General features: G+C 49.3%; 2 protein-coding genes across 2 annotated transcripts; one reads left to right on the top strand and one right to left on the bottom strand.

Annotated features, from left to right (window-relative positions):
- The first annotated feature begins 1,086 nt into the window (after nt 1-1,086).
- On the top strand, nt 1,087-3,491 carry LOC125528576 (MACPF domain-containing protein NSL1-like). The gene is made up of 2 exons (XM_048693029.2): nt 1,087-2,323; nt 2,408-3,491. The coding sequence occupies exons 1-2, from the start codon at nt 1,351-1,353 to the stop codon at nt 3,289-3,291; spliced, it is 1,857 nt and encodes a 618-aa protein (XP_048548986.2). The 5' UTR covers nt 1,087-1,350; the 3' UTR covers nt 3,292-3,491.
- LOC125528588 (ARM repeat superfamily protein) lies at nt 3,429-10,066 on the bottom strand. The gene is made up of 17 exons (XM_048693037.2): nt 9,730-10,066; nt 9,156-9,219; nt 8,825-8,933; nt 8,548-8,610; nt 7,787-7,887; nt 7,622-7,688; nt 7,451-7,519; nt 6,992-7,153; nt 6,247-6,320; nt 6,056-6,153; nt 5,268-5,375; nt 5,029-5,126; nt 4,802-4,942; nt 4,665-4,712; nt 4,416-4,530; nt 3,902-3,999; nt 3,429-3,820 (listed from the first exon to the last, which is right to left on the bottom strand). The coding sequence occupies exons 1-17, from the start codon at nt 9,806-9,808 to the stop codon at nt 3,728-3,730; spliced, it is 1,587 nt and encodes a 528-aa protein (XP_048548994.2). The 5' UTR covers nt 9,809-10,066; the 3' UTR covers nt 3,429-3,727.
- Nucleotides 10,067-12,668: the final 2,602 nt, after the last annotated feature.

Below are 12,668 nucleotides of genomic sequence, written 5' to 3' on the forward strand. Positions count from 1 at the left end.
CAGGACCAGCTAGTTCCATGGTTTTATGGAAAACATCTCATTCTACACTTCCCCTCTCATCACTCTCTCCCCTCCTATCAGTCAGGATTTAATCTTCGAAAGTTTTTTTCTTCATGTCTCATCTCTTCTGTCCACATTTTTCATCTCCCAATTCTTGGTATCCAGGATGACCAGCCTCTTCCCGCTTGAAAAATCTCACTGGCGACTCGTTCCAGCAGTCTTGCGCCCTGTTGTAGCTCCACCTGTGCGTCCTCTCTCGTGTGCAAAATACTCCAATCATCAATCCAATGTGCCATGATGGATCGTTTCGGATTCCAAGTCTAAGTCTATAGGGATTTAGCAAGAAATGATGGTCCCTCTTAACCAGCGAACATCAGACTGAAAGCATGACAATTGTGCACGATTTGCATGACAATTTTTGTTGGCCAAAGAAAGCAAATTTAGTTGGCAAGCATAACTAAAATTGCGAGACGATACAAATTACCATAAAATCATTCGATTTGCTATCCCCCAGCGAGCATTATAATTTAGGTTATGCGAATTATTCATATTTTACTGTTTTGGTTGCTCGATCCGATATCCAAGGGAAAACCTCAGCTGCCTAAATCGTAGCTGACCAAGACCGGCAAGGCCGAAGAAAGAATATTAGGAGAAGGGGAAATGGGGGAAGCAAACGAAAGTGGTTCTAATCCCGAGCTCATATGAGCTTGGATGAACAGTAAAATCAAGAAATCCAAAATTCTTTTTGTGTGAAACATTGATAAATGATTTAATAGCTTATAAAATTTCAACACCAGATGACATCCGTGAAATATCTGACAAAAAACAAAATCAATGACATTCATGAAACGTTGATATATTTTTTTCCTGTTCATCTGAGCTCGTATCCGAACAGCCGTGTCCGGAAGCAAACACGTTTAAGACCAGAAGACTTGGATTCTTGTATCCGGTGACCGGTGAAGTATGACAGTGTTGATTGATTTTCTACTCGCGTCTGTTGACCGCTCCCCCGCGCCGTCTCCCTCCCGGAAAGATCTTCATTCCTTCCGCGCCGAAAACGACGGCGAGCCACCCCGAGACCGCGTCAGCCCGCTCCCCCCACCCGCCCGTCACTCTGCCCAAGCGTCCCGGCCGGCGCCTTGACTCCACGCCCGCCGTCGCCATCGCCCCCGCAGCTGTTGCTCGCTCTCTCCCACTCCCACACCACGACACGGCGACCGTCCTGCCCGGACACCGACGCCACGGCCCCTCTCCCCCTCCTCTCTGACCCCTTCTCCACAAAGCACAGCTTATAATGCGCGCTCGGCGGAGCCGAGGAGCTTAACTGGCTTCTGGTGGAGTGGAGCGGGGATGATGATGGACCTGGGCGCCGCGCGCGCGACGCCGCCGTCGGCGCAGGAGGCGGCCGAGGCCGCCGTGCGCGCGGTCGGCTGCGGCTACGACCTCGCCGACGACCTCCGCCTCTTCCGCGCCAAGAACCGCCTGCTCGACCTCGGCGGCGGCGGCGGCGAGCGGGACCTGTGCCTGCCGGGCGGGGCCGTGGTGGCCGGCGTGCCACCGGGGGTCGTCGCCGACAAGGGCGAGCGCGCGCGGTTCCGCTCCGACGTGCTCTCCTTCACGCAGATGGCGGAGCACGTCAACCAGTCGCTGTCGCTCACGGGCAAGATCCCCTCGGGCCCCTTCAACGCCATGTTCGACTACCGCGGCTGCTGGCACCGGGACGCCGCCGCCACGCGCAGCCTCTGCTTCGACGCCCGCCTCGTCGAGCTCTACGCCGTCGAGGCCCCCCGCGGCGCGCGCCTCGCCCTCCGCGACCACGTCGCCCGCGACGTCCCGACCTCCTGGGACCCCCCGGCGCTCGCCGCCTTCATCGACACGCACGGCACCCACGTCGTCGTCGGCGTCAGGATGGGGGGCAAGGACGTCGTCTGCGTCAAGCAGCTCAGGGGCTCCGCCCTCGAGCCGCGGGACGTGCAGGCCCGCCTCAAGAAGCTCGCCGACGCCACCTTCTCCCAGTCCCTGGACCGACGGCAGAGCTCCGCCGGCGCCAAGAGCCGTGGGTCGTCGTCGCGGAGACCTCCCGGCCCCGGCTCCGCTGCCTGGCGCGCCTTCAGGTCGCCGGTCATCCACAACAAGGACGACGTCGTCGGCATCCATGTCAGGCGAGGGGGCGTCGACGACGGGCAGGGCCACGACGAGTGGCTCACCACCGTCGCCGCCTCGCCGGACGTCATATCCATGGCCTTCGTGCCCATCACCTCCCTGCTCACCGGCGTCCCCGGCCGCGGCTTCCTCAACCACGCCGTCAATCTCTACCTCAGATGTACGATAATATCTTCTCAACCCGTGTCTGTGTGTCTGACTCTGACCATCTAACCATTAATTTGTTTGGCTGTGGGATCATCAGACAAGCCGCCGATAGAGGAGCTGGAGCAGTTCCTGGAGTTCCAGGTGCCGCGGCAGTGGGCGCCGGAGTTCGGCGAGCTCCCGCTGGCCCTCGGCCCGCAGAGGAAGAAGAAGAAGGACAGCCTGCCGTCGCTCCAGTTCACGCTCATGGGGCCCAAGCTCCGGGTCAACACGGCCAAGGTGGACTCCGGGGGCCGGCCGGTGACGGGCATCCGGCTGTTCCTGGAGGGCAAGAAGAACAGCCGGCTGGGCGTGCACCTGCAGCACCTGTCGGCGACGCCGCGCGCGGTCCCCATCGTCGTCGGCGAGGCGGTCACCACCGCCGTCGGGGACGCCGTGAACGAGCGCGCCTACTTCGAGCCCGTGAGGTCGTCGCTGCTGACGCACGCGTGCACGGCGCCGGTGCAGCACAACGGCGCGCGCATCGACGACTGCGCGGCCGTGGTGACCGCGGCCTGGCTCGAGGTGCGCGAGGCATGCCTGAAGAAGGTGCTCTTCCTACGTCTCGGCTTCTCCGGCGTGGCGCGGACCAAGATACGGCGGTCGGAGTGGGACGGCCCGCTCGCCACGACCCGCAAGTCGGGCTCGCTGTCGGCGATGCTCAGCGCGGCGCTGTCCGGCACCGCCGCCGTGCCGCCGCAGGGGGGGCCGATGGAGGGGAAGGTGGAGGTGAACTCGGCCGTGTTCCCCAAGGGCCCGCCGGTGCCGCTGCCCGTGCAGAAGATGGCAAAGTACATCGACACGACGGAGGTGACGAGGGGCCCCGACGACCTGCCGGGGTACTGGGTGGTCACCGGCGCCAAGCTCTGCGTGGAAGGCGGCAAGGTGGCGCTCAAGGCCAAGTACTCGCTGCTCATCTCGGCGCCAGAGGACGAGGAGGTTTGAACCAGTTGTGCATATCGTGTACAGACTACAGAGTGCGCACATACATCAAAGAGGTAGTACAGACTAGTACAGTAGATTAGAGAGTGCTTGTCAATTCTTGTAAATCAGGACCAGTTAGAGCTGCGACTGCGAGCCTCTGAAAAGAGATGTTGAAATTTGTCCAAAGTAGAAAATAGAAACTACTACACATTTTAAGCATATTTCCCTGCCGAAGATGTCGTCCGTTTTAACTTCCACTGGTAACTGTAATTGTAAGATGGAATGGCATGAACCAGCATCCACCGAATTATATCAGAAAACCCAACAGAACTGAACCTCTGATCTCATCATCCTCGTCACACAAGTTCAGGTAAGAAGATACACAGTTGCACCTAATGTACATGCATCGAGCACAGAGGGTGCTCGGTTTCTCGGACGAAGAACTCGAAAGGCCACCTTAAAACCTCTCCATGGTACCGACCACCGGCTGTGCCTCCACACGCTGCCTCTTCTCGGAAAGATAGGGACCCCTTCTGACCGCCTCATTCAGCTGCACCAAGAGGCATTTGTTTCCTCACTCAACAGTCACGCTTCAACCGACAACCAGCGGATGCAAGAACCAGGGACATACCTTTCCAATGAGTTCAGAAAGGCTCGGTTCATGAAGAAGGTGCGACGATGACAAGGCCTTGTTGATTGCCACGCAGCAAGCAAACCGTGCCTCCATGCCTATGATAGTATAACGAACCAATGTCATCATCAGAACAGTTGGTTCAGTAAACAGAATATCGCATGCTTCATGACTGGATTAGCAGCAAAGAACAGCTCCAGCATATTGCCAAGAGCCAATGATGCTACGAGGTCAGAAGGCAGTTGGACACTTGGACGTGCACTAAACTTCAGAGCAAACATTTGGATCGAGGGAAGTTAAGTGGGCACATTATGTGTAAGCATTACATCACCAGCAGCGAACTCCGAATCAATTATGATAGATGGTATTCAAATGCTAAAAGGAACATTGCAGCAGTGCAGCACACTAACTTTGGCAGGGAACAAATCTTCTTTGAAGTGACAGATATATGCTTTTATAAGAAATGACATGTCTATAGTTACTGCATTTAGTAGTAGAAGTACTAAGTCCTTACCAAGTTTTGTTGTCTCCATTTTTGGATCTGTAACAATTCCGATTATCTCTGGCTTTGAGCAAACTTCCCTTAGGCACCATTCTCGGACAACCAGTCCTGACAGTACTCTATAACCCTGCAAACATTCAATGCGATGCAATCAGTATAATGAGTATAGTCAATGTGATCACTCAAACAAGACATAACTCAGCAACAGATGAAAAGAATATATCAGCAACAAGTAGACTTTAACAGGCAGGAATTGCTTACAGCAATCCGAACGTCTGGATCTTGTTGTAGAATTGATAGAAGAAGAGCCTGCCAAAAAATTAAAGAAAAATCACTATAAAGGCTAATTATAACATTCAGTGAGAAAGATAAAACTAGACAAATTGTGTTGCACTAACTGAAGGAGTTAATTTTGGACTGTTTGATGCAGCACTGTAGACTAAGCGCTTCAGGCACTCTTCTGCTTGATGATCATCCAGTTTCATCTGGTCCTCTTGTCGATCAACACCACATATGCTTCCAAAGGCATGTAAAGCGGCCTGAAAGTTTCACAGCGTCACTCTTAAGAGGAATAGTTTCTGGAGACTTTCAAGTGACTTACAGAGTTAGTAGTAGACGAACTTACCAGCTGTTTACCTCTGCCCTGCCTATCAAAGGACATTTCTACCACATGTCTAGCAATTTTTGGTGGATCAGAGAGCAACAAGCATGCTCCTTGAGTTGCTATTTCACCAACGGAGCCAGACAAACAAAGAGTAGGTCAGATAATGAAATGAAGTATTATGGTTAATGAGACCACTCCCAAACAGATGCAGGTTTAAGTACAGCAGAAAGTTATAAGAAAGAAATAGAAACATAACTTACTTGTACCAATTAGTCCTAAGGTCTCCAACGCGCTCTCAATTTCATCAGTATTTTGACTTTCCTCCGTCCTCAATATTTTGTCTATGGCCAAGAGCAGATTCGTAACACCTAACATGGAGAAATCTCAATTAACATATCAATCTAGTACCTTTTTTTTTACAGAATCCCACCAAAGATACCCTCAGTCTCTCACGCTAACAATACCTAGATGCATATAAATGTTCTGATTTAAGGTCCCAGCAACAACCCAACAAATGGGTTATCAGAATTTAGCATAAAAGTTGAGCTCCCAATCATTTTTTTAATGAAGAAGCTATTCTTGAATTATTAATGAAGGAATACACTTCCATTTAGCAGAGAATGATATGCAGAAAGAAAATGTAGAGGAAAACGTACTAGAAATCAGAATTTAGCATTAAAAAGCTGTGTTCAAAATCATGTTTTTTTGGTTAAGGGGCTGTTCTGAATTATTAACGTCAGAATACACTTCCATTTAGCAGAGAATGATACGCAGAGAGGACAACGCACAAGAAATCAGAATTTAGCATAGAAGCTATGTTCAGAATCAAGTTTTTTTAGTGAAGGGGCTGTTCTTGAATTATTAATGTATCAACACCTTTCTCTTTAGCAGAGTACGATACGAAGAAACGAAGTGTAGAGGAGAACACACTGTAGAACATATAATGATCAATAATGCAAACAATTAAAAAGATCAACAATATAAGTAAAAATATTTAGCAGGGCTGATAGACTGAAGGTGTAGTAGCTGCAAGACAAGTCATGCTTACAAGATTTTTCTATAGTCATAAAAGCATCAGCTGAAGAAAGAAGCCTCCCACTGATCAATGATGCCCTTGACCGTACAATAGAATCAGCTGAGGGATCGCTACACAAGGACCAAAAATAAACAACATAAATTGGCTGAAAAACGCAAAAGGAAAAACACAAATATGGACTTATGGAGGCAAGAGCTGAGTACTTGATCACATCAGTTATGTGTTGAAGCAAACTGGTCTTTAACAAGAACATATTGCTGTGAGGGTGCTCCGCAAGCTGCAAAACAAGTAAAGACATAATTAGCTAAAATGTATAGTTTATCTCAGAAATTCTATGATCTTGCATTCTTAGATCTCTATCATCAACAATTACATAACAAAAACCTTGTGATCATTACGTATTTACTGTCATTTGATAACTAATAAAATTCGTTTACATAGCATGTGATGAACAACAAATACTAGTGTGAGTTTAGGCAAATGAAGTGACAAAGGAAAAAGCGCAAAATATTTGGTTTCAATGGTATAATATAGTAAAAAGATCTCCTAGCAAACATAGATGGCTGAAGCTGATTGTGGACTCAAAGTGGCACAAAGTTAGACTTCCTCCATTTAAAGAAATTGCACGATCTTCAAAAGACCCTCCTAACAAACATAGATTAAAGAGGCAATCGATGGTGGACTTGAAGTGACAAAGAATTAGACTCTCTTTACCTGTAGTAGCTGGTTTGTCAAGCTTGGCTTGTTTGGGGTTTCTTTCTTTTAATTATGTTATGTTTTTGTTTTAATCAACATAATTATGCAGCAGAAATGGAGAATCCACCCCATTCTTACAGAAACCAGGCTAACAGATAAATGCATCCTTCTCTCAGGAAAAGAGGGATGCATGAATAAGGTGATAACAAGGGAAACCTGAGAAGGCAATCCAGGTAAGACATATAATATTACCTCATAGAGGACCTCTAATGCACTCAGGGTTTTAAGCATATCTTTTCTATCTTTTATCTCGTCCTCAAATAAGCTGAGAAGGTTTGAGTCACGAATTGCAGTAGCAGTACAACTTGATGCACCAAAGAGCTTAGCTATCAAAGATAGAATGCGAATCCGTGCCTGCAAAGAAGAGGAACATGAACAACACCTTGAGCAGGTTTAACAGAAGTACAGAACCATACTCATAGCATCTAGTACAACATAAATAACAATTCCTCTGTATTACACTAGATAGCTACAACTTTGCATCTCAACACGTGTAAGTAATCTGCCAGTATTAGCAAAAGAGCTCATTGATAAACTACTTTAGACATTACTAAATGTAGGCTTGTAGTTGTAGGCTGCCATTGGCCTAGAAGGTCATGTATCGATTGTTTCACAAATTGACCTAATAACGGTGGCTTTTGGATACCATACCATTGAGGATGACTGGGCTGCCACTTTGTTGAGTTGCAATCCTTGACCATCTGGTGGAAATATGATATCCTGAAAGCAAAAGCAAAAACAAAAATAAAAATATTAGCATCTGCTATCCATATTGAGAGGGAGATTCGCTCAACATTTATGAAAAAAGAATATAATACTCACGGTCCCTGTAGGAATTTCTGCTAGACGCTTTATGGCATCCAAAACAATTGCTGAGATCTCTTCGTCTCTACAGAAAGCAAACATAATTAATAGTAAGTAAAATACAACCATAATGCATGTCATGGGACATGACTTGTCAGATGTAGTTTGTGATAATAAGGATACCCCTCAATCAAGCAGTTGATCAGAAGAGGGTACAGATTGTGCTGTACAAATGTGCCCACGGCAACAGCAATATCTCCAGCCTTGTCAAGAAGATGAACCACCTGGTATAGAACTTGAAAGTGAGGGTCCGGACTCTGGAGACATTGGCTGAGAAAGGATTTACAGAAGATATTCTTTGCAAGACGATGTTAAAAAGTATGTGAATGGTTATTTTGGACAAATAAGAAGGATCATGCATGAAATGGATTTGCAGGAGTTGGTGAAGCACATCAGAGTTCTGTTTGTACACAAATTTCACTCTGTTTGCTACCATATTAGAGAGTAGAAGGCAAAGGAGTTAAAAACCAGCTTAAACTTGTACTTTTTTTCTCAAACATGCATTGAAATCTGTTTCATTTGTATTCAAGGAGAATACCACAAGGCACACAGTACACGGCCAAGACCAAAACCAACTACCTGCTGCTATACAAAAAGGCAAAAACAGAGCAAAAAAACAGACAAGTAAGCTAAATCAGGAGGCCAAGTGTGCTTAAAGAGTTAAACCTTGAAAGGTACACAGCTAACATTTCAACATTGATTGGGATTGTGCTTTACACACTTACCATCTCAAGATAACAAATGCATGACATGAAATACTATTTCTGATTACAAGAACCAATTGGTGCCAAATTTTCTAAATGACCTAAATGATTACAGTAAACAAAGCAAGGAAACCATATCCACAGAAAGCATCTGCTAGAGAAATATAATCAGATACATACCGCTTTGCAGGCCAATTGTCTGATACTATTTGAGTTTGTGAGCAACCCAGCTTGAATAAATTCCTGAAAGAATCAATTGACAATTCAACATTTTCGACAATCAAACGAGCGCATAATGCATAATGCACAAAAGAGCATACGATACATCAACATGTTGATCATTTTGTAAGATACTTAATAAATCGTAACTGCGCTGGTCAAGGCAAGAGGTTTAGGTGGCCATATCTAAATAAATAAATAAACCGCCGGAGAGGCAGAGACGGTAGGGTACACATACACCATAGCTTGGCAGAAGCGATGCTCCATATCTGGATGAAAATACTTTGTCCAAGCACGCTGCAACAGTTTCAACCGTCTCAGGTACGTCTGCCTGGCTCTGCAATACACTAGCGGACCAAGAAGAAGAATTAAAACGGCAATCACAATAGTCCACATAAATGCCAGTCAAAGCATACATTCTTCGTGGCATTTGCTGTAAAGAAGAGATGCATTGGTACGACTAGAACAGGACAAGGCTGTAATGTGAGAGAGATGCAGCCTACAAACAAACATTGGTAGAGAAAATTACATGAACCTGAAACATTTAGAGGAGGGGGAACAAAACTTACCCTAGCAGCTTAGGCAGAGGGAATTGTTCCAGGAACTGCCTCACTGTGTCCTCACCATGCGTCCCTAGAATATAAAAGACAGGGTACGATGATAGGTCAGCACCCACCAACAAATCAACTACCTGATGCCTTCTCTAAATGCAACTAGTGCGATCCACCACCTGGATTCACAAACGCATCCCCTTCGATTTGTTGGGAGAAGGGGATTAAACCCCAACATCGGAGATGGGAAAATAAGCACACACGCAGCTACACTAGAATTCCAGCGAACCACGGAATAATACAAACCCCAAGGCGCTGAACCAGTGAGGCTGTATTGGGGCGCACGATCCTCACTGGGAACACGGCCGCGACCAAATCGTTCGACTGTAGGGACAAACCAGGATCCCCCTCCAGGCTCGAGCCCTACCGCCGAGATCGTATTTCCTCGCTCTCCCCGTCGCCAGACGTAGGTAGGCGAGCAGGGGATTGGCCCCGCGCCTCGGCGAGGAGCGGCGCGGCGGAAATGACCCGAGCAGCCGGACCCGATGCGGCGGGGAAAGGTGTGATAGAAGGGGGAGGCGTCGCGCCGAACCTGGGTAGGAGGCGAAGTCGGCCGCCGCACGGAGCAGCGCGTCCAGCTCGCCGGTATCCATCTCCGCCGGGGGATCCATCTGGTGCTGCTGCTGCTTCTCGCCGCCGCGGGCTCGCTCTGGGTTTTGATTTCGGCTTTTGGGGGGCAAGGTGGGGAGAGGGAGAGGGATTTGGCTTGGGAACGAAGTTGAACGCCGCCCACCAGCGCTGGACTGGAGAAGTGATGCGTGCCGTGCCTTCCCCGTGCGCGTGCCGCGTGACCCTCCTTGTTCCGGGGCAGATGGGGACGGGGGCCCCGGCGCTGCCGACCTCGCTGGGACGGGTCTATCCGCAAACCGTGCGTGCTCGTGTCCCACCGCCGTGAGACTCGAGAGGCTACACCAAGAGCAACTTCAACGCGCCCGCCTAAACAGTCTGTGCACGTGTCCATTTGACTTGAAACGGACACAAATATCAGTCCAACGGAACGATGCAAACGGACCAGCATCTGCTTTTTTGTTCGCGCGACCCATTCAGCCTAAATTTGGGCCGCATTTGCTTCGGCGCGGACAGGCGCCACGCTCGCCCTTGTCCTCTCCTGACCCGCCAGTCGGGGGCACATTGGTCATTCCCCTTTCCTCCCATCAAGAGCCGGCACACCCGGCCGCCCAGTTCCGGTGCCCAGGCTGAACGTACCCACATACCTCCCCCAGCAGCATTGCCACCCCCCGATGGCCCCATACTCCGGCGTTTGGTGCATCGTTTTACCCGCCTTCACAACACCCCAACGTCGACGCCACCACCCCCTTGCCTCCCCTACCGGCACCACACAAGCGAGGCTACCTCGCTCGTCGGACGCTTCCACGTCGACAGGCCTGCTACTTGGCCTCAGAGAGACGCGAGGCTCTTCACCGACCGGCTTCTTCCACCACGCCGGCAAGGTGTTCGACGGGTCGCCCCGCAAGGTACAAATGGACTCTAGTGACGAGTACCTTTTCCACAATTTCATTTGCGATTCGGATGATTCTTCATCCAATGACGAGGAGATTGTGGCTGCTGCTTTGGTCACCCATGACCACGTTACTAGGTAGAGGCCGATATTCGGGTGCACGTCCCGGGGCATACTGTTGAATCGCAATAGAGAGAGCGGCCATTGCCTACTAGGCAGGACTACTTCGAGTCCCCTAACCCGCTCTTCAAACACCACATATTCCAGCACCGTTTCCGGATGGCTAGACATGTGTTCAACCGTATCCGGGAGGGGGTGGTGGCGTACGATAACTATTGTGATTGCAAGGAGGATGCCGTGGGAAAGATTGGCTTATCCTCTTATTAGAAATGCACCACAGCTATTCGGATGCTTCCATATGGAGTACCCGGTGATCTCATTGATGAGTATGTCCGAATGAGCGAGTCCACGTGCCTAGACTCCATGTATAAGTTCTACAAGGCTGTGGTAGCAGTGTTTGGCCCGGAGTACTTGAGGGAGCCAACTGCTGCAGACACAACCCGGTTGTTGGCGATCAATGCGAGTAGGGCCTTTCCGAGGATGCTTGGTAGCATAGATTGTATGCATTGGGAGTGGAAGAACCGCCCTTCTGCTCGGTAGAGGCAGTGTATGGGCCATGTCAAAGATTGCACTATCATACTTGAGGCCGTGACTTCACAAGACATCTGGATTTGGCACTCTTTCTTCGGCATGGCCGGATCTCACAAGGACATCAACGTGCTTCAGTGCTCTCGTGTGTTTTCAAGGCTTACAGAAGGCAATTGCCCAGATGTCAATAATGAGATCAGTGCCCACCACTACAATAAAGGATACTACCTAACAGACGATATCTATTCTCAATGGACTACTCTTGTGAAGACAATCCCCAATCCTGTAAGAGAGATGAAAGCACAAGTGCTCCCTGGGTGATTTTGGTAATTAATGTCAACATATCTCTTGTTGGACTAATATTTTTATCTAGTATATTTCAGAAAGTTCAACAAAGGCGTGGCATGGACAAGAGGATGTGGAACCTCTTCAAGAAGCTAAGGACAAGGATTGGCAAAAGCTCAAGACTCTACATTTTCATTTTAGTGATCCAAGATCACATTGAGTCCATAGGAAAGTCAATACTATTAAAAGAGGATGAGGTGCTTGAGGGAGTCCTGGATTAGGGGGTGTCCGGATGGCCGGACTATACCTTCAGCCGGACTCCTGGACTGTGAAGATACAAAATTGAAGACTCCGTCCCGTGTCCGGAAGGGACTTTCCTTGGCGTGGAAGGCAAGCTTGGCGATACGGATATGAAGATCTCCTACCATAGTAACCGACTTTGTGTAACCCTAACCCTCTCCGGTGTCTATATAAACCGGGAGGTTTTAGTCCGTAGGACAACATACACATCAACAATCATACCATAGGCTAGCTTCTAGGGTTTAGCCTCTCCGATCTCGTGGTAGATCTACTCTTGTACTACCCATATCATCAATATTAATCAAGCAGGACGTAGGGTTTTACCTCCATCGAGAGGGCCCGAACCTGGGTAAAACTTCGTGTCCCTTGCCTCCTGTTACCATCCGGCCTAGACGCACAGTTCGGGACCCCCTACCCGAGATCCGCCGGTTTTGACACCGACATTGGTGCTTTCGTTGAGAGTTCCTCTGTGTCGTCGCCGTCAGGCTCGATGGCTCCTACGATCATCAATAGCGATGCAGTCCAGGGTGAGACCTTCCTCCCCGGACAGATCTTCGTCTTCGGCGGCTTCGCACTACGGGCCGATTCGCTCGGCCGTCTGGAGCAGATCGAAAGCTATGCCCCTGGTCGTCAGGTCAGATTTGGAAGTTTAAACTACACGGCTGACATCCGCGGGGACTTGACCTTCGACGGATTTGAGCCACTGCCGAGCGCGCCGCACTGTCACGACGAGCATGATCTAGCTCTGCCGCCGAACAGTGCCATGGAGGCCGCACCCG

The sequence above is a fragment of the Triticum urartu genome, chromosome 1A, assembly GCF_056163025.1.
Source record: "Triticum urartu cultivar PI428250 chromosome 1A, HENAU_Tu73, whole genome shotgun sequence".
Lineage (NCBI taxonomy): Eukaryota > Viridiplantae > Streptophyta > Magnoliopsida > Poales > Poaceae > Triticum > Triticum urartu.

Coding starts and splice junctions, on each gene's coding strand:
- LOC125528576 (XM_048693029.2), top strand. CDS start 1,351: ATGATGATGGACCTGGGCGCCGCGCGCGCGACGCCGCCGTCGGCGCAG. Junction 2,324..2,407: donor CGTCAATCTCTACCTCAGAT/GTACGATAATAT, acceptor TGGGATCATCAG/ACAAGCCGCCGATAGAGGAG.
- LOC125528588 (XM_048693037.2), bottom strand. CDS start 9,808: ATGGATCCCCCGGCGGAGATGGATACCGGCGAGCTGGACGCGCTGCTC. Junction 6,321..6,991: donor CATTAGAGGTCCTCTATGAG/GTAATATTATAT, acceptor CTTGTTTTGCAG/CTTGCGGAGCACCCTCACAG. Junction 4,713..4,801: donor GTCCAAAATTAACTCCTTCA/GTTAGTGCAACA, acceptor ATTTTTTGGCAG/GCTCTTCTTCTATCAATTCT.